The sequence below is a fragment of the Equus asinus genome, chromosome 28 (assembly GCF_041296235.1).
Source record: "Equus asinus isolate D_3611 breed Donkey chromosome 28, EquAss-T2T_v2, whole genome shotgun sequence".
NCBI classification, from domain to species: Eukaryota; Metazoa; Chordata; class Mammalia; order Perissodactyla; family Equidae; genus Equus; species Equus asinus.
Genome location: NC_091817.1, coordinates 39,932,223 through 39,953,410, shown reverse-complemented (window position 1 = coordinate 39,953,410; position 21,188 = coordinate 39,932,223). Strand labels below are relative to the sequence as shown.

Here is a 21,188-nt window from a genome sequence, read left to right as displayed (position 1 = left end):
AGGACATATTGACAGTATCTAGTAGATTCATCCTTTAGTTGATACATGGATTGGGAAGTCAATCAGTCAACTGAACATAGTTTGACATGAGATGTGTCTAGTTCATCTTTCCTCTGTCATAAGGAAAATATTTGATGACTCAATCAGTCAGATCTAACTCATATGTATCTCACAAAGACTATCAAAAAATGCTCCCGTTATAACTGTCTGTCCTGGAGTCAAGAACCATATGCTCAAGAAATATGTTTTAAAGCAAACCAAACCTATCAATGGCAACGACTCACCAAATAAAAGTTTATGTTCGTTTAAAAAAGATATGGAAAATATCTATAACTACAGGCCATTATGGACAAAGAGGATATCAAGATCCTTCAAATTTTCTACGTCACTAAATAATTGCCTAAACTCCAGATATTGGAAACACTGAGACCAGAAACATGTGTACTAAAAAGGAATTCTCGTCACAGCTTCACCACTTACACATTGCTACACGTCCCCTTGGGAGCACCACCTCATAGATCTATGTCTGGGGAATTTCATCTGTAAAGTTGAGACATTAACACTAAATAATCTTCCAGTGCTCTCCAGTTGTGTGATGGACTCTGGTCCAAGATTCTATTATAGATGGATGACAACACCACCTAATTAAAGGTAATCTTAAAGAATTGTCTTCTGTTTGGTTGGTTGTCTGACTGCTTCTTCTTGTTGCTCTTGTCTTTAACTTACTGGCTAAAGAATTTATTAAATGTTGGATTTTTTTAAGGAATGCTTTCTTTGATGAGAAAGATTGGCCTTGAGCTAACATCTGTTGCCAATCTTCCTCTTTGTTTCTTTTTGTCTCCCCAAAGCCCCAGTACGTAGTTGTATATCCTAGTTGTAGGTTCTTCTAGTTTTTCTATGTGGGATGCCACCTCAGTATGGCTTGATAAGCGATGCGAGGTCCATGCCTGGGATATGAACCGGCGAACCCTGGGCCACCAAAGGGGAGCACGTGAACTTAACCACTATGCCACCAAGCTGGCCCCACTATTAAATGTGTTTTAAAGAGCACTTGGGAAAAGATTTTTTTAAATGGAGCTATTTCCTAGAGTGGACAAGGGCCATTTCAGTGGCATGGTTTCTCAAAATTAAGATGTTATTTCCCATGGATGATCCCCCATTTCATATGTCATGCTAACTCTGCTCTATTTGCATATTGCACATTTGACTTTAATGAGATTTGGAAATTTAGTCTTCCCAAAAAGAGAGTGTTAATTATATATTGTTTTCATCTTTTTCATTTGAAACCACAAATAAAGAATTTTTAAAAACTTTTATGTTAGAGAAGAGTGCACTATTTTCTTCTATATAATCCTGTGCAACTATATAGTGCTCATTGGCCAAGCTCCTTGCAGAAGTAAAAGAACATCGCTCAATTTAAATATATAATAACCTTTCAACAAACAATTGATAACAGTCAAGTCATTGTTCTCTGGCAAAACTTAAAATCTAGTTTAACTTCCTTTACTTGTTACAATCGGTAAACATTTATCTATTTTTCTTTCATTTTTAAGTCCATTTAAAAGGAAAAATACAACATAAATGTGGCTTTCGTTAACAATTTATAATAATCACAAGATGTACCAAAAGGTTTAAAAAACACACACGCCAGTAAGGAAAGTGTACATCTACACATCTTTTTACTGTTTTGAGAAAAAAAACCCAGCATAATTCCCTCATTTTAAACTTTTATACAATGTCTCTTAAAATATATTCTGCATTTCACTTCAAAAATGCATTTTATTAAGAAAAAAAGAAGGAACACATCGCAAATCAGGAAATGAAAATCATGGCATATGATACATCAATGCATTTTGATGCTGTAACGTTGCGGTTTCTAGCAGGGCAGACCGCAGAGGACTGTGCGGCTTCCCCATCTATAAACCTGTCTGCATCCCAGCTCCCAGCCAGCCTAATGCTGCTACTAAATAACATGAACGCTTGTAAACGCTTCGGAGCTGTTACGATGTTTGTATTCAACTTTGCATGAAATAAAAACTACCACTTCTGTGTTCAGTCCTTCCCTAGCCACCACAGGCCTTTCAATTAAAAAACAAAAGCCATTTGTCAACAGAGGTCCTTCATAAACTACTGTATTAATTTATATCCTTAAGATTTAGTCAGGCATTTACAGAAACATCACTATGGATATAGTGCTATGAGAAAAGACAGGCAGGTTTGCAAGGAGAGTTAAGGAGGATAATTTGGAAAATAAGATGCTTAATTTACATATTTCCAAATTGTTGTGGTGTGGACAAACTAAGGAATCCAATTTTTCCTTGGCAGGCCCCTGAAAAGCATGAGTATAAATAGCAAAGTATCTCGATTATATAATTGGCTTGTGAAATTCAAAGACAGCTACATGCCAGCATGTTGCATACATGGCCTCAAAATTAATTATTGCAACAGATGCATAAGGTTATTGATAATTCTTTGATCTCCCAGAATGTATATATCCCCTAATCAGAATGTACTATTTAGTAGGTTATATTGATTTCTGGTACTTTTTGAGAAATTTACCCCAGCCTCATAAATGAGAAGCAACTAGAATGCAGACTTGGCATATATCATCTAACATGCCATCACCTCTCAGAATGAGCTTCCTTTAATCACTCTACTAGTTTTGCAGAAAAGAGGCATGGTTGCAGCTTATATTTCAAAAAGTTACGTCCTGGAGGTCAGTGCACAGCAAAACATATGCCTGAAGGAGGATATATTTCAGAATGGGGAATGGAGTTCTACACATTAAAGTGTCTCTTTTTTTCTAATACATAAGAACATGCTCTATGCAATACAGTCAAGGGAGATCAAAGAAAAGTCGGTGATAAACTTCAGAAAAACAGAAGTAGAAACCTATAAAGAAAACTGACATAACATTTGGGGAAAACATTCTTGGAAGTATATTTCATTTGAGATATTACAGTTGTAAATAAAAAATTTTTTGTGGTATTAAGCATCGTGTTTTTTATATGAACAAGTTTAGTTGCAAACATTTCACATTCTTCGGGAAATTGGATTACCCAGGCTTTTGACTACTGCCACTACCAACAATGATAGGAAATTAAAGAGAAAAATTTTCAAAGGCAAGACAACACATACTGACGTGCACTTTCTGAGTCTTGTCACATATGAATTTTATGTTCAGAGCTGAAGTCTGACACTCAAAACCTAATGTAGTCAAAATCATTAAGAATAGTCAAATAGAAAAAGAGGAATATAAACAAACCAATGACAACAAAACATCTTTCAAGACTATTGAGAAATTGTATTGAATGTAATACAGAGAAAGGCAAAGGGGTTTGTATACTTTTGGCCACTGAAGATGCAAACACCAGCCAAACAGGATCTTAGAAGCATTTCCAGGTCTATGAGTAACACCGTGGGAACACTAAAGCAAACACAGCATATGTTCAAATAAAGCAAGGTCAGAATAGTCCGATGTTGATTTTTACCTCTAACGAAACTTATGTATCACATGGCTGAGAGACCAGGGCTACAGTTTTCACACTTAAAAACTGCAGTCATCAAGCGAGTTAAACTTCTGTTTTAGATCATACCAGAACAGTTGGAAATTAACAGCAATATCTAATTCCTTGTTATACAGAATGACTGCTATGGGAAATATGTCACCGGATGAGGCCTCCTGGAGCCATCTCGAGTCTGGACATGGCAACATGGCAGTGCTGCAAATCCATTGCCTGTACATTCAGTGTAAGAGCATTTTATTGTCCGTTGAGAGCCCCTGGCTATTAAAACAGACTGTTGTAATTATAAGTTAAATCATAGCTGCCAATCAGAAGAAGTACTCTTTCTGATTTTCACTGACTGCATTTTGTATATTAAGCTCACTTTTCAAAACAGCCTCAGCACTGTCTACATTCTCTGACCTTTTTGCCTCATTTCTTTTGTATAGCCTTTTCTGCTGATATATGCGAACAGCTATGGCCGCGATGCACAGCAAGATAAAGATCACAACGGCTATCAAACCTAGTGAGAGAAGAGAAAAGAAATGCAAAATCAGAATTTTTGTCCAAAGGGAAACAGTGCTGACTTCATTGTTTAATAAGTCACAATAAAATTATTTTCAACTTGAATCAAGCATCTAGTATACATAAATTGGAAATATCAAAACTTCAGGTATTTCTGGATCAAGTGGCATCATAACATATTGAATTTGCTTCTGAGTTCCATCAACCTTGTGGGTTCACCTCCATTTATTCAGAATGCATATTATGTTGGATTTATTCAGTGCATTTATATTTAACACATGATATTACCTGCATGTCTCTAAGGCCATGTGGTCACCTCGTATTAATCCACAGACAAGTTTTAATTATTTTGAAATTATACAGTAGTAGTAACATCATAAAATAATTAAATGTGTTTTATATTTAAATATATAAACTTTTTTTCTGAGGAAGATTAGCCCTGAGCTAACATCTGCTGCCAATCTTCCCCTTTCTGCTGAGGAAGACTGGCCCTGAGCTAACATCCGTTTTCATCTTCCTCTACTTTATACGTGAGACACCTGCCACAGCATGGCCTGACAAGCAGTGCGTAGGTCCACACCTGGGATCCGAACCAGCGAACCCTGGGTCGCCAAAGTGGAATGTGTGAACTTAACCACTGTGCCACCGGGCTGGCCCCTCAATACATAAACATTTTAATGAAGTTGATCTTCAATGATTTGCCATACTGCCAACTAGTACGAACAGGTTATGTATATGAATAATTCTGACTAATGAAATATATTGATATCAATATAGAGGTATATTTAGATTATTTCTATGTAAGGAATATTGATTTCTTGAAACATCTGGCTGTAAATAAAAAATTTAAATACCACAATTGTTAGCTATGCCAATGGTTATCAACCTTGGCATTACATAAGGCCAGTAAATCCGTGGTGGTCCCCAGGACACTCTGAAGGGCTCCACAGGGTCAAAACTATTTTCATAATAATTCTAAGATGCTTTCTCCATTGTGTTGACATATCCACTGATAGTGCAAAACAAGGTTAGGTAAAATTCCTGGTACCTCAGCATGAATTAAGGCAAGGCCACCAAACTGTAACAGTGGTCACTGAATTCATAAAGCAGAAGGCGATGCACTGCCAGGCAATCGCAGGAGAAAGAAAAAAGGCAGATTCATTTGAGTGTCCTTGATGAAGTGCTAAAAATTACTCACTTGATCACATCTTGACCTTCAGCTGTGCGTCTTTTTAACATTTTGACTGGTGAATGGAAAGCAGACATAAAGTCCTCCTGGCCTATCCTGAAGTGTGACGGTTGTCTCCAGGCAAGGGGTTGTGTGAACATTGGAGTTGTGAGCTGAACTAGTTGCTTTTTGCTTCACGGAACAAAAAGTTTTTACTTGATGGAAAACTGACAAACAAATTATGACTGTTTTGACTTGGATATTTGGCAGATATTTTCTCTAAAAATGAATGAAGTCTGCCACTTCAAGACAAACAACTGACAATATATATTGCCAATGATAAAATTCAATCTTTCAAGTGAAAAATAGAATTTGGAAAACTATTTTCTGTCGCTGTAAGTCTGAAAGTTTCCTAATACTTAGACTTTTCTGATGAAATCAGTGGCAGTATTAACTAATGGAGTTGTTTTTAGACACAAATAGGTACAATGAAAAACAGCAATGTGGATGAATTCTCCTATCATAAAACTAGGACTCTTCATTCTACTTTAAATTAAATTAAATTCAGCTCTAATGGAGTCCAACCAAGCCAGAACTTTGAAGGTTCTCACCGGTCCCAGTGGATTCCTGAGCACACGATTTGATGTGCAGATTCACTATAGTGAATGATAATATTGCCAACGGCTTAGCCGATTTTTGGCTAGGTCAGCCTTATCTGAGAAGGAAAGCAATTCCTTGCTGATAAATCTAAATAAATGTGTAACCAAATTCTGCACTTGAAATCTAAAGACTTTACTGATGGATATGGTTATTTTTGTTATTATTAGTGATATTAATAAATAATCATTTTAATCAGAATATCCATTAGTTGTTACATGTGGCCTCTCATCTTAGAAAAGTAATCAGTTGAGTGGCTCTAAGTATTTCTATTGTCTGGTGACAGGCCTCTTGTTTAAAGAGATATTCTGAACAACTTTAATGTGAAAAACTGCTGAAGTATGTTCTAGAGAGCAAACCACTGCAATTATGAAATAAACATCAACATTACATTGGCCCAGACAGGCGATTCAGACAGTCAAAACCATGGATGGACTCTAGAACTAGCTTGTTCTATGGAGGTGATTTATCCCCTTTAATGTGGGGAAGGTATTATGTCAGGATTTGTCATGTCCAAGAAAAATTTTGTTCTAACCTGCTATATCAAAAGAAAAAAAAGATATTCTAAACAAATATGGCCAACTACCGAGCTCTAGGACATTGCCATCTGAAGCTCTATGTGACTGTGTTCTTATGAGCAAACTGTGTAGCTTTCTCTCTGTCTAAATCTGACCATCCTTACCTGTGTAGCCTGGGCAGAAACCCTCTACAGTATCTGGGTCACCAGTTTTAAATGTCTTATTAAATCAATTTTCCCATCTTCTATTATTTAGTACTTGTAAGTGAAGAAAAATATACTCTAAAGTGTAGAACATAGGGGGATTAGCCAATTTGGAAAATCCTTAAATGGATTAATTATTGCTACATAGAGGGTGCAATCTATGAGCAACTAGACAATGGGCAGAGAATTCCACTACAATGCCACCTGATGGAGCAGCACACTAGAGGACGATATTCTGTGGTTTGGCAGATAAATTCTGTAGGGTTTGAAGCAAGGCCTTCCGAGCTTAGATGGTCATGACCAGCTGCTCTGCTTCTGAAGCTCAGTTCCTGCAGTGATCAAACATAGACACCAGATTTGTAGACCCTGGTGAGGCCCTGAGCTGCATACCTTCCACAGCGTCCATCTCTGCTCTGTGCATCTGACCTAAGTGAGAATTTCACAGGTGACCTGTAACTCGTTTCCATTCTGGGGTAACACAGAATGACTTATCGACGCACCTCTCCTTCACTCTGTACATCTTGCCAATGATTTTTACTCAAAGTAATAATATTTCAAAATTAAATATTTTGTTCTAATATTGGCTTGACTATAAAATAACTCTATTTATATCTTTCTCTGTATCTATATCTCCTTATATCTATACTAGTTAAATGTATAGAAAGAGCACTACTACGAGACTGAGACAATTAGTTTACTAGGAATCCTAGTTTAAATGTTGAGCACATTTTAAAGGCTATAGCTTTAAATGAGTTCTTACCATACCATGTATAAATAATACATTAATGCATTTCTTTTAGACATGCAGTTATTAACTACTGTTTTAACAGAGTTTTTGTTTGCAGCTTGTTAGATGACCACAGGGGTATCCTATTTTATGTGTCTTTAATTTATATACCATTAATTTGATTTTAAAAAAAAGCAACTGAAATAGTAATGGGGACGTGAACATCCTCAGAAAGATCTGACCAGCACCATTTTCTGTCTAAATAGAATCCTAACTACTTAAAGGAAGTTGATGTCTAGATGAGTAAGGGTGTAAAAAATAGAACCAAATGGATCAGGCATAAAGCCCACATAAGCTGCCCAAGCAGATGAGTAATCACATTATCTGGCACTGTAATAAGATCACTGTTTGCTTTTTATGTCCATATGATACACAGTGTCGAGAAAAGGTGAGCCACTTAACATTTCAATAATCTGATTAATAACATTCTTAAGACCATTAATCAGGAAGAAAAAACTTTATTTTGGGGTTGGTTTCAAATAAATTACGTCTCAGAGAAAATACTGTTTCACTGCCAGGAAGATATACTTAAAATTTTTTTGTTAATTCTGTAATTTAACATAACTGTGAAGTGCTTTTATTCCATTAGCCTAATAGTCAATAAAAATTCAAATAAAAGTGTAATATTCGTTGATAGGAGCGTCATCTAAGCCATAGAAATATCTACTTTATTAAGCATTAAGGCAAGATTAAATATATGCCTCTAAAGGTAATCTCAGGTTTCTCTTACTTTTTACACAGACCCTTGCAGAAGCAGTGATATGCCCAAGAAGCCAACAAAAGTGATACTACTCCAAATAGACTCAGAATTCCCTAGGGATCGTGGGTGGCCATTTTCAAGCTAAATAATGTTCATTATTACACGGCTGAGCAACTATTCTCTGAGTGAGGTGCTTCAGTGAAATTATCAATTATTTATACTGAAAATCTCCAAGGAAGCAGGGAATTCAAGGAGACTCTCTAAGACAATCCAATACAAGTAATAAACCACCCCCATTGACCTGAGGATTCAGGGCCTAACACTGACGATATGAATAGATTCTTCATAGGTAGTTTCTGTAATGCTAACTATTCACCATTATTAGTAATGATAAGCATCAAAGAAGAGCTCATTCAGGCTTTCTATTACCTCCAATGACGGCAGAGTCACTTTTGATTGCATTAGCTAGGGGTTCTCTGTCATCTCTTGTTCCAGAATGATCTGCAGTTAAAGGACCAAAAAAAAGCGAGGAGTGATATAGCAAGTAAAAAGAAACTTGGAAAAATTCATACATGTTTTAAGCCAGAACAGAATTACGGAGATGACTGTGGGATTTCTGTAATTTTAAACTTAAGCAATGTCAACCGCGATGGCCCACATGAATAAGTGAGAATCTAGAAAAGAAATGGAAAAGAGAACTGAAAACGAAACCAACAAAACCAATTTTAAGAAATCATCTCAAGAACGTAGCATAAGAGCAACAGCAGAAGATTTTAATATTCTGTGGGCAAGTTGTGTTTGTGACTGGGTAAAGGAAGAGCCATGAGCCACCTGCAAAGGAATGTGTCCTTTCCCTCGATGTGGCGTCAGTGCCAGCCTGGGCCACACAGCTGGACTCCGTCACGTGTCCTGAGACAGTGATGGGGGCTGGGCGGCTGGGGCGCAGCGCAGCCTTCAGAGGGGCCACGTGGCTGAGCTGCACTGCCGAGAGACAGCCCTGGAAGCCCTGTGCACCGGCCAGCGCTGTCTCCTGGTCCACATCACTGTGTTCTGTAAACCCAAAGAAACACCGCAACATTAACAATAGTCAAAGTACAAACGGGCGATGCTACAGATGGAATATTCTGAGCCTGGATAAGGCAATAGCAATACATAGACAGCTACTAAATTCTTCTTTCCTTTGTCTTTATTAAAATTTTGAGTCAGATCCATTAAGTCTTTCCAACACTACTGATGAAACTTCCCAGGTTAACAAAGAAACGTTTTTAAGTGTGGCAAATTAAATAGGGTATTGCCAGCTGTCTGGAAATGATTAAATCCCCTAAAGCAGGGGTCAGGTTACGAACTGCTGAGGGTTCATGATGATGTTATCATGTAGTAGACACCACACCCGAAGTTTTTAGAGACCCTCTCTAATTGCTCATATGCAGCGGTGAAAACTCGCATAACTCGCTGCCTTTTCTCCCTGTTTCACTGTCTGCCATCACTCAGACAGAATTCTCTGTGCGGCCCCCATAGGACAAAGAACCCCCCCATACTAATGACAGATTAGTTAATATGGGACTATTGTGGAACAGGGATTGGCTTGAATGCCAATTAGTTCGTAATTTTACAGTGAAAAAATTTATTTCTATTTCATGCTTGGTGAGTATGAAATCTAAACAAGGGGAGTTAATTGTCGAGTTATAAAGTTCAAATGTTATCAGACTACAGTGCATCGATCCACCCAATCTGGTCATAAAATAGTACAACGACTCTCTCCCGGACTGCAATATGTGGACACAGACAAGATTTGCACTTTTGTCTCTCTTTTTAAAAAATAATGTAATAGATATTAAGTATTTATTGAGCACATATTATGTGCTAAGCCCTGTTCTCAGGGATTCGCGTGTTTGTGTTTAAACGTGACAGCAGCCGTGATCGTCTGCTTCCAGTCACACAGACGAGACACCAGGTCCAGGATTTTAGTGCTTCTCCCCAGGTTACACAGCTGTCAGCATTACGTACTAGACCCCAGGCCTTCTGGACTCCAAACTCACAAGCTTCTTTGGTTTATGAACCACTTTCTGGTTGACACGTTCTCTCCTTTACTCAGCTTATGTCTTCTTCAGGGCCTTTTTCCGGCTTGAGATCTATTCTAGAAGTAACTCTGGGCAGCTCAGCTCTGACTGAGGCTGCCTTGTTATATCGAGGTTTTTGAAGAACACTTCCTTTTGCTCCATTTTCATTCACATTTTATACCTAACTATAAAAATACTGATTAAACGTTTAGTATCATGGGTACCATTCTCTATAAAAAGAAATCTGAAAATTAGAGAGATGATACCACTTTCCTGCTATGATGGGGGATATGGGAGTCAGGCCCAGACATTCAAACCTGGGAGACCATGTTCTTACCACCAGGCTACCCTGCCTCACTGCACAGACAGCACTGAGAGAACATCACTCTGCTGCTGACGTGCTGAACTGTAAGCTCCCAGAGCACATAGATGACCCTCACCGTCCAGCATCACGTTGTTACATGCAGGCATTTCACGAACACGTATAAACCGAAGAACTAACTTAGTCCAACCACACAGCAGTCACTCATTTGACTGGATGTACATTCAAACATATTTTTAAAAAAAGACAGCATTCTTGCTTTGGGATTTTTTTACTTTTACAAGAAATGAAAAGGAAATATACTTTAATAGCAACATAATCAGGACAGTGCTTTTCACATTTCTTCCACAAGGTTAAAATCTTGAATACAATTTCTATAGACCTTTTAAAAATCTTATCTCTTTTTCAGAACTCCTTTTTTTTTTTGAGGAAGATTAGCCCTGAGCTAACATCTGCTGCCAATTCTCCTCTTTTTGCTGAGGAACAGTGGCCCTGAGCTAATATCCGTGCCCATCTTCCTCTACTTTTTATGTGGGATGCCTACCACAGCATGGCTTGCCAAGCGGTGCCATGTCCGCACCCAGGATCCGAACCAGTGAACCCCGGGCTGCAGAAGTGGAAGGTGTGCACTTGACCACTGCACCACCCGGCCAGCCCAAAAATCTTACCTCCTGAACCAAAAAAAAAAATATGTAAATAGATAAGATTCACTTCTATGGTAAAAATCTAATATGAGGTGACTTTTTAAAAAAAACACTTATTTTTTCTGTGAGGAAGATTGGCCCTGAGCTAACATCCATTGGCAGTCTTCCTCTTTTTTAATGTGGGATGCCGCCACAGGGTGGCTTGACGGGCAGTGCTAAGTATGTGTTGTGATCCAAATCTGTGAACCTCTGGCCACCGAAGCAGAGTGCACAAACTTAACCACTACACCACCAGGCTGGTTCCATGAGGCAATTTTTTAAAACTACACCTTCAAATTAAAAGCACTTTATCTTTCACAAATTATTGTATAAAAAAACACTTTAAAGTCTAAAACTTAAAATGGACAGTTAGTCAATTAATATTTCTTTTCAGAGCTAAAGAGACAGGAAACAAATTCCCCGCAGTTCAAGCATCTTGCATCCTAGGAGGGGAGACAGAAAATAAACGTAGAAAAAGAAACTAATGAAAATTTTGAAGAGTGAAAATACTATGAAAACATAAATGAGAAAATGTGCTGGCATGTATCTGGAACAGAAATTTGTCTTGATGGATTTGGTGATTTTTTTATGTCTACCTTAAGGACGACTCTTTTCATAGGCTTATTCTCTTAGTAGTCTGTAGACGTTACTCCAGCATCTCAAAATTTGTAAGATTGCTGGTGATTTATGAATTTTTATCGGATTGTCCCTGGGTGTGAGTGTTCTGTCTTATATTCTGCATAGAACATGGTGGGCCCTGTGGATCTGCAGACACACGGTTTTTCTCTAGCCCGGAAAAGTTCACATATTGTGCATGCCATTATTGTGTCGTTTTCATCCTTCTTATCCTCCTGGACTGCTGATTATTCACACTGGGTTTTCTCTGCATATTTTCTAACCTATTTTATTTTCCCTCCTCGTTTGTATCTTTGGGGACTTATTTTCACATGAGTCAAGTGCTTCATTCATTTGCTCTTCCAGGTAATGAATTTCAGTATCAACAAAGATCACTCTTTCCTGCTGAATTGTTCAGTCTGAAAAAATCATACATTTTAGGTCCTCGAGGTCTTTTTCTTGCTTTACTGGAATTTCCTTCAGGTGCTCTCACTAAGTTTCATTCAGGACGGTATCTGTTTCCCTGAATAGCTTTATTGTGACAGGGAATGATTCTGGTTGCTGTGGTTTTTCTCCCAATTTTCTGCTGTTGAATCTTCTTAAATATGGGTCTGTTTTTCTCATCTGCTGGTTGATTCTCAGTCACTGACTTCTTTAGGTGGCTGACGCTTGGAGAAGGTGGACAGCGTGGCCATCTGCGTCAGTGAAGCTATAGGACAAAGCACCAAGAGGAAGCCTTTCTCCCCGCCCAACCTCGGGATAGAGAGGAACTGACCCAAGTTTCAGGTCATCCTCAGCAGGATTCAGGAAACTCTCAAATTTCAGACCATTCTCTTTTTGGCAAAGAGGGAAAAGAGGCACAGTGATGTTTTCCAGTGCTGGCCTTCCACACGGTGTTCAGGGAGCCAAGCATTTCCCTGGATTCACACAATTCAGGGTCTCCCCGAGACTCTTCTAGGTGAGCTCCCAAACTCTCTTCCAACCAGAAAGCAGGGAGTCCCACAACACCTTCGCACTGGCAACCCCTAGGCTCCCCTCTGCCTGCTGGGCTGGACCAATCCCCTGCTGGGTTGGAATTAGGAATAGGCATGAAGGGGAATTACAGAGACTTTGCAGTCTTCTCCCTGGAATTGAGTCCCCAAAAAGTAATGGCTATATGAAGTTACTCATAGGCAAAGCTGGCTGTGGAAATACATAGCATCAGATATCTGCATTGACAACTGTGCTAATAAATCCAATGAAACAAATATGTATCTTTCCTAATATCTGAACTCGTGAAATGCCATCATGTAAAGATTAGAAAAGGGAAGGTGAAAGAATTGAAGACAAATGTCTCCTGCTTTACATGAATACCGATAAGACAAGTCATGTTCTGGACATTTCTGGTTATAAAAATCCTTAACTGATTCAAATTTTTGGATGATCTTGTCCATTTAAGAAAATTAGCCTCAACTATATTTTCCAACGAAAGAAATGACTTCTGCTTTGTCAAAGAAGAAACCTTTTAACAAAAGGTCGACAAGAAAAATAGAGCACCAAGGAATTAAAATTCCTATGAAGTGCCTTTCTATTACTGTTTCTGGAAAGGACATGAAGTAAATGGAAGAACAATTATAAGGAGTGCTTCATGAAATCTTTTGTGGCACTCATAACAAAAACAAAAAAAAAGGCAACAAAAAATAAAACTCAGAAAACAAATCTAAGCAGTTTGGTCATACCTATGAAAAGAGGCCATCTTTAAAAAGGATCTCGATATCTTTAATGCACAAAGTTAAAGATGAAGAAGACTTGTCTGAAAATGGTGCAATGAATCAGAGGAGGAGCAGGGCTAGAACCCAGCAGGGCGTTTTACCAGTATATGCAATTACAGTGAGAATTCAACCATCACAACAACAAAGGGTTAGCGGAAAGTAAAATGGCAACGCAGACAGCAAACACTATGTGGACAAAGGAGCAGTTTTTCATAAAAGGCGTTTATTTGCCAACCAAACCTACTGCTCTGAGATGGAACCTCATAAACCTGAATTACACAAAAGCTATTTATAGTTAGATATCTTGGGGTAACCTGTCTTTCTCTTTTGCTTTCAGCATAACCTGTCTCAACGTAAGTGTCGTTTGATAAGATATTTACAAAGTCACAGTACCCTGAAGTAATGCAATTAAACTTTCTTATGTGCCCCCTTAACTTTGAAGCAGGTTTACGTAAAATAGCCCTGAGATTGAAGTTTGTTCCTAAAGCACTCGGGAGGACATGGAGTAGACATCCTCTTCCCTCCGACCACACACTTTATTTACATCTGGCCCAAGTCTCCACTGCAGAAATCTGACTTACTTCCTGGCTTTGCAGCCTCAGAAGAGATAAATGATCCCTATGGGTCACTGCCTCTAAATATACCAAAGCTACTGCTCAGAGTGAGTGCAAACCATCCTCGGGCTTTTAGAAAAGTCTTCTAATGTGAAAAGCAATCCATGAACAGAACAGCACCATTACATATCTGATATAGAAAAGCAATAAATAGTCATTACAAACTAGACTCAGGCTTCTTACAGGAATTTTTCAGTCATTTTACAATAGGTTAAAGTATATCATTATTCAAAATGGGGGCACATTTTCCCATGAGAGGTTTTATGCAATTTCAAGATTATGTAATAATCTTAATTGAGATTTTTTTCATGTAATGTAATTGTGACCCAATAACTTAACCAGTTAGCAAAACAACTTTATGCCTTCAAATTTCCTTTGATAATTACATCTTCGAGAGATCTCTTTTTATATAGTTTTCAAGTAAAGAGTTCTCTTAAAGGAGCTGATTGAGCAATCACTCACTTTGGCATTGGTACTCAGTGCATTGTGAACAACGTACTTCACAAATGACATCAGGTTGTCTGCCTTCTCAGAAGCAAGACCAGAAACAAAGGAATTGCTGTCTGTCTGTCCTCCAGTACTCATTTCTACAAATGAGGACGGACTACAGGAACAATTTTCTACTCCAATGATCATTAAAAAGCATTATTAGCAGACATCAAGCAAGGAGGGTAATTTTTAGATAACAATATCAAATTGTACTATGATAACATGGAAACCATCTCTAACCATTATTACACTTAACCGACACCACCAGCAGAATTCAAATTTCACTGCCCTTATTCTGACGAGTCCAACAGATCATTGTTAGGCTGGCCTGTCCAGCATCTCCTTGCTGTGGCTGTGTCCTCTCTCCACCCCAAAGGTCCTGGATCTATGCCCCCGCCTATTCCTTCCTCTCTCTCTCTTCCATCAATGTCTGTTCTTTAACAAAGTCATTCACACATTAGTGCTTAAGTCCTTGATCATGGCTTTATTTTTTACCTATTTCTGGTGCAGATACGTTTTAAAGCACGTTAGTAATTAAAGAAATAAACAATTACTTTCTCCTTTTTATTTTAGAAATTACTCTAGTTTTATCATTGTATGAAGATTTCTAGATTTGGCAGCTGATAAATATATTGTGTGATTTGTGACTTTTGCTTTGATCATTTGTTATGCTTTGAAGTGTAGTGGAGTTCTGTTTTACTATGTTTGCCAAATGAAAGCAATGAAGATGATGTCATTGTCGAATGAGTACACTTGTCCATCCCACCTGTCTCATATTCTTGTACTATATGTGCCCCTGTAAAATCCCCATGTCTACCTTATCATTTACTCTATAATTAAAATCAGATAATATGTTTTAGCATCATGAATGTTCTCTGGGTTTGGGACATGACACTTCTGATCTATGCTCATGTATCCTGATTAGGAGAAAAGATGTTTTTAAGTTTCTAGCCTGGCCATTTCAACAGGATATAGCTAACCCTCTGGAAATGATGAAAGCCTACACAAGGAGGAAATCACGCTATGCACTGAAGACAGTCTATGACATTTTAATTGTTAAAATATTCAAAAATCAACCTGATGGACACAAAAAATCATGTTAAGTAGATTTCTTACTTTTCTTGCTTTAAACTGTTACTTCTCTTTTAAAACTTGCTCTTAAAATGACGACTCCATTATCCTAAGAGGCATCTCACGATATATTTGCAAAATTACGGTGCCCTTAGGTTATCCGGGTCACCTGGATAAAGGATTCCCGACACACCAAGATTGTTTCTAAACCTCTTTAGTGGAGACTGAGCAGATGTCCTTTCCTTGCTGACTACAGGCTTTATTCACATCTGGCCTGACTCCCCCCCACCCCAGCATTCTGAGCATACTTCCTGCTCTGTGGCCTCAGAAGAGAGAAACGATCATTATCGATCCTCACCCATAGTACACAAAAGCTGCTGCTCAGAAGGAGTGAAAATAACCGTCCAGCTTTTACTTAAATAAATCGTAAAACTATTCCAACACGTAAAAGTACCCAGGTACAGAATTCAGAGCTTAATTTTACAGTGAATTATGAATATAAAAAGCAAATTTAATGTATTGTACTGATTATAGGAGAATCTGAACTGAGCTGCTTAGCTAAAACCTTGATCTTCCCACCACAACACTCAACTACTAACACATTACTATTGCCAAAGTTACTGAGTCTTTAAATATTTTAAGTGTAATAGAGACTTAGAGATGGTTTCCATGTCACCATAGTGCAGTTGAATATTGTTTCTTAAAACTTACCCTCCTTTCTCAGTATCTGCTAGTAATATTTATTAACAGTGACAGTAATCCAAAATTATCCCCATAGTTCTTCCTAAGTTTAAGAAGTGAGCAAAGGAGAAAGATGAGAGAGGGAAGGCACATCCTTCATTTCTGAGCTTCCATCTGAAATGGCAGTGGAGGGTCATATCTTTAAGTCTTTGGTTGAAAATGTAGGCCAATTACAACTCCAAAAAAAAATTGGTCAATGTTTGTATTCTGCTCCCTCAAAGCAAATATTCAGAAATTATAAAATGATACATGCATTTTAATATATTTTAATTTGGAGGGTGATTTGGAATTATTTTATCTAAAGCAGCATAGGGTACATTATACTCAATTGGATACGTAGGAACATCGTGTATCATGATTATCTGTATGTCCACTAACCATACGCCACTAACTGTGAGGGCAGATTCAATGTCTACCTTGCTGAGTAGCTTTCGCTGTGTACACAACGGGTGATCACAAAGTATGTGCTAAATGAGTTAGTGAGCCAAATGAGCTTACAGAAATGACAAACATACTTGATAAGCGTGGGGCCATGAGAATGTGCCCTGCAGACCTCCAACTCCGGGAGAGTAATCAACCAAGGGCTCCAGCTGCCAGGCTTTAATGTCTGTTGTCCTGCTTGGGACAAGGCCATGCTTCCCATGGGCTGCTCCCAGCAATGGCTGAGTACAGCAGGGATTCTAAGGCAGGCCCAATCCTGGGAAACACAGGACTCCTTTGATGGCTGACTTTGACTCAAGGGTTCCCCAAAGACTCTTCAACCTAGCGGTCTAGGATACTTCTGTCTCACTTCCCTCTCTCTCTCCTTCATTTGGAGGCAGAGCTGCATAGCCATCTGACAACTCTGTCAGTCTTGGCCAGCTCCCTCCCCACTTTCTGTTTCACAAGTGCTCCCTTAATAAAATCCTCACATGGTTAATTTTGTCTTGGCAATTGCTTGTTGGAGGACCCAGATGAACACAGTAACAAACTTCAAGATTGAGCAACTCTCTGGAAATTTAATAGCTCCATTTTAGCAACCATTTCACCACAAATTAATACCTATATTAAAATATAACATACTACATAACATTTTATTGTAAATTCATATACCACACCAAATCTGATCATAAATTATTGGTCTCCTTTGAATTACAAATGATTTGAATGTAACATTAGTCCTCGGTCAAGATGCACACGTTAGGTCCATGCCAAATAAATTCTTACACTTTTAGGAGAATGACTTGATTCAGACTATAAAGTTCATTGCTGAATTTGGACTTTAATCTTATTTTTCAGCATGAGTGACATGCATTTTAATAATGTGCTATTCTTGAATAAAAACATTAACATCTTTAATTCCATACTAATCTCCCCTATTCATTTACAAAAGGGGGAACAAATATTTATATAACAAATGTTACCATTCTACTGTTTGACTAATGCAATCCTCCTCATAGAATGCAGATCAGTTTCCCAACTGTTTTATAATATATTTAACATATTGCTGCTCACAAAATACATTTTCATCAGTAACTCTGGCATTAAATTTGAAGACATTATTTCTTCAAAAATATGATTCTTCAACATTCTGCATAATTGTTAGGATTTTCTATCTTGTATTCATACATTTTTATGCAACGTCTCATCTCAGACCTTGCTAGAGTGAGAAACTGCTGATCAGGATTTGTTTTATTTACTTGATTTTTTTATTAGTATAGTTGAATTTATATAATTTACACTAGGAAACTCACTTGGAATTTTTCAGTTAAGCTTCTAAATATCTAAGTAATTCTTTGCATGCATTTTTTTATGTCTGCGATAGCATACTGGAAGAACATTGTTATTCAGAATATTTCCCATTTGTTTGGAGAATAGGAGCACACAATTTTGGTGCTCATCACTGTACTAGAAAGCCTATAAATATTTATAAACTTAACTATCAATCTTCTCAAGGGCCAATATTTTGATCATTCATCCACAGGTTTAATCAAACATTCTCAAGATTCAGATATTATGTCCAGGGAATGTAAGGGATGATTAATCAAGGTACGAATAACTGGAAAGGTCAAGAAAAGAAAGATACCATTTACTGTCTTCGACGAAACACTCCAGGTTGGTGTCAAATATCAAACTGGGAATGAGAACCAGACAACAAGAAGCCCTCCGCCCCCACCAATATCAGCGCTCTTTATAATTCACTTATAACTAAAAAGAAAATCCCTTTTAAAATTCACTGTCCCCTTTTCAATTTAGTCCTTGTTGGCAAGTATAAAAATAAATGCTTACGTACTTTGAGGTCAAAACGGCAAGAGAACGTTTCTACTTCAGTGCTGTTATCAGAGGTAATTGGTGGATATAAATAAGAACTATAAGACATTTAGATTGGGTTCTAGTAAGAGTGGCTGGCCACCAGGACACCTCCACGAGGCAAACAGGATCCACGCCATAACCTAAAGCCTATTCACTAACTGGAAGAAAAGCAATTGCTTCCTCCTCCCTGTTTCTTTTATACTTAATCCTAGTTTTATCATTAGATGATGGTTTGTATATTTGGCAGCTGACTGATACATAGTTTATTTCTATTTATTATTTGACTTTTCTTTTGCGGAAGAAGATTTGCCCTGAACTAACATCTGTGCCAATCTTCCTCTATTTTGTATATGGGTCACTGCCACAGCATGGCTGATGAGTGATGTAGGTCTGCACCCAGGATCCAAACACACAAACTCAGGCCGCCGAAGCAGAGTGCACCAAACTTAACCACCATGTTACGGGACTGGCCCCTATTATTTGATATTTTTGAAGTATGGGAACAATATCAAGTTTCATCATGCTGGACTGATGCATGGCAGAGACCAGAGTGGCATTACTAGGAAAGGAAGATGCTTGCTCATCCCACAGGAAGTCCATACTCACAATTTCATATACCTCTGAGAAAGTACAGTTTCTGCCTTGATTATCACTCAGTTCATAATTTAAATAAGGCAACAGATTTCTTTTCTCATGATGAATATGTGTGTGCATGTGTGTGTGTGTCTGGAGTAGGACCCTTCTGATCCATGTTTTTGCACCACAATTAGGGGAAAGGTCATTCCTTTTACTTACCTAAAATCCTGCCCAGTACAAGAGATTTGACTGCACTGAATTCTGTACCTGATGACAAGTGGACTTGTCTCCTTGCGTTCTCGTCAATCTAGAAAATTGTTACACGAGATGCAAACGTCCAAATGGATGCCATTTTGTTGAGAAAAGGACAGGAAGCAAAGGAAGACAAAAGAAAATGATGAAATAGGCAATTGTTAGTATGGCCTCAAAGATTTAGGAAAACAAATTTTAAAGAGTTAGCCATTTTGAAAGTGAATTATTATTTTCTAAACTACTTCTAATCTACCCTCAGATACCAGTGCACCCCACTTTATCCCCTTACATCATTTTATTTTTCTCCACTGCACAAGAAATCCAAAATTGATCAAGCCAACCAAAAGATATGAGTTTTTTTCACCTTGATATTTTTACTTAGCTTGGTATTTTTACTTGAGTCATTCAGCTAAGAAATTTTCCTCTCAGTAGAGAGCTGAAACATTAGTGCTTTTTCCTCAAAAGCTAGTGAAGTGAATAATTCCACTTCCTCTGCTGTGACTCACATCATTTTTTAAGGTAGTCTGATATTGCAATAATTAATTTGTATGCTAGAATTGTGGCTGCATTTATACCCATCTGAAGTAAACTGGTTTCCTTAGAGTAAGGATAGTCCTCCCAGTAGACACTATGATAAACTAGACAGCATTTCCCTCCTGAGCGAAGTAAAATAAATGAGGAAAGTTCGGCATTTTTAAGTATCAAATATTAATAACATCTTGGACAGCATTTTATTGCTTAAAAAACCCTGACCACATTTGACGGTCTGTCAACGATCAGGGCAAGAACTGCTCTGAAAGAATCCCTATGCTTATTCTAGTCGTTGTCAAGTGTCTGCTATAGGTCCTTCACGTTGGGGAGTCATAATTATAAACACGGCTTCTGTTGAATTTGCTATATTACCTCTACAAAGACCACTCCTTCTTCTCTGTTAATCTGCATGTGGTGAAGCTGCCCGTCAGCCATGTTTTTGAAACCAAAGTTAACCACATCAGGTTCTTGATACCTATTTAGCTTGTACCTGATCTGCAAACTTCCTAAGGTAGACAAAAGAAATTACATTTTTAGTTAAAATTGTATTTTCAGAACTACTTATAAAAATTCAGAGTCCTTTCTTTTTGTTATGTATTCATTTCTGGGGAAAGTTTCACAATAGCTCATTTGGATGTACTCTCTCATCAGAATTCCTAGTAGTCAGTTTCTACATGAAATGGCACCATTTTCAAAATCAAGACCAAGCATGTTGGTAATAAGTAGTCTCTTTCCTGCAAATCTTTAATTTTTTTCCTTAGAAGTCAAATACACAATTAAGCATATGCAAATCTCTGTATTAGCTTTAACTTAAAAAAATAAGATAGTAGAGTATGAAATGCTAGACTATCGTGGAATATTGCAATACTTTCTGCTTCTATAATCTCATCTTTTTAAAAATCTATCTACTACTCCTAAAATGCAACTGATTAATGGTATTGTAACAAGCAAACATAGTTTTACTAAAGATAAGAAATATTTCCAAGTAATCATGGTCATAAATTCTGTGATGAAATTAGGGTGCAATGAACGGTTTTAAGCCAAATTTACTATTAGAATTGATACTATTCAATTGCCTGCAAAGGTGTAAATTAACTTTCTTCACAGGAGATCTTCCAATTTGAAAAAAA

The 21,188-nt window shown here is 37.7% G+C and overlaps 1 protein-coding gene across 3 annotated transcripts in view; it reads right to left on the bottom strand.

Annotated features, from left to right (window-relative positions):
• Positions 1-1,297: 1,297 nt before the first annotated feature.
• The window catches only part of CNTNAP4 (contactin associated protein family member 4), a 243,903-nt gene continuing 224,012 nt past the window's right edge, over positions 1,298-21,188 (bottom strand). For 2 of the 3 annotated variants that reach the window (XM_014846907.3, XM_070500548.1), the window contains 5 exons: positions 20,431-20,564; positions 19,495-19,582; positions 8,893-9,111; positions 8,491-8,562; positions 1,298-4,026 (listed from right to left, as the gene is read on the bottom strand). In XM_014846907.3, the coding sequence (XP_014702393.3) occupies positions 3,833-4,026; positions 8,491-8,562; positions 8,893-9,111; positions 19,495-19,582; positions 20,431-20,564 (707 nt within the window). In that variant the 3' untranslated portion in view covers positions 1,298-3,832. The remainder of the gene's footprint in view (positions 4,027-8,490; positions 8,563-8,892; positions 9,112-19,494; positions 19,583-20,430; positions 20,565-21,188) is intronic. The other variant, XM_070500547.1, reaches the window with a different exon arrangement.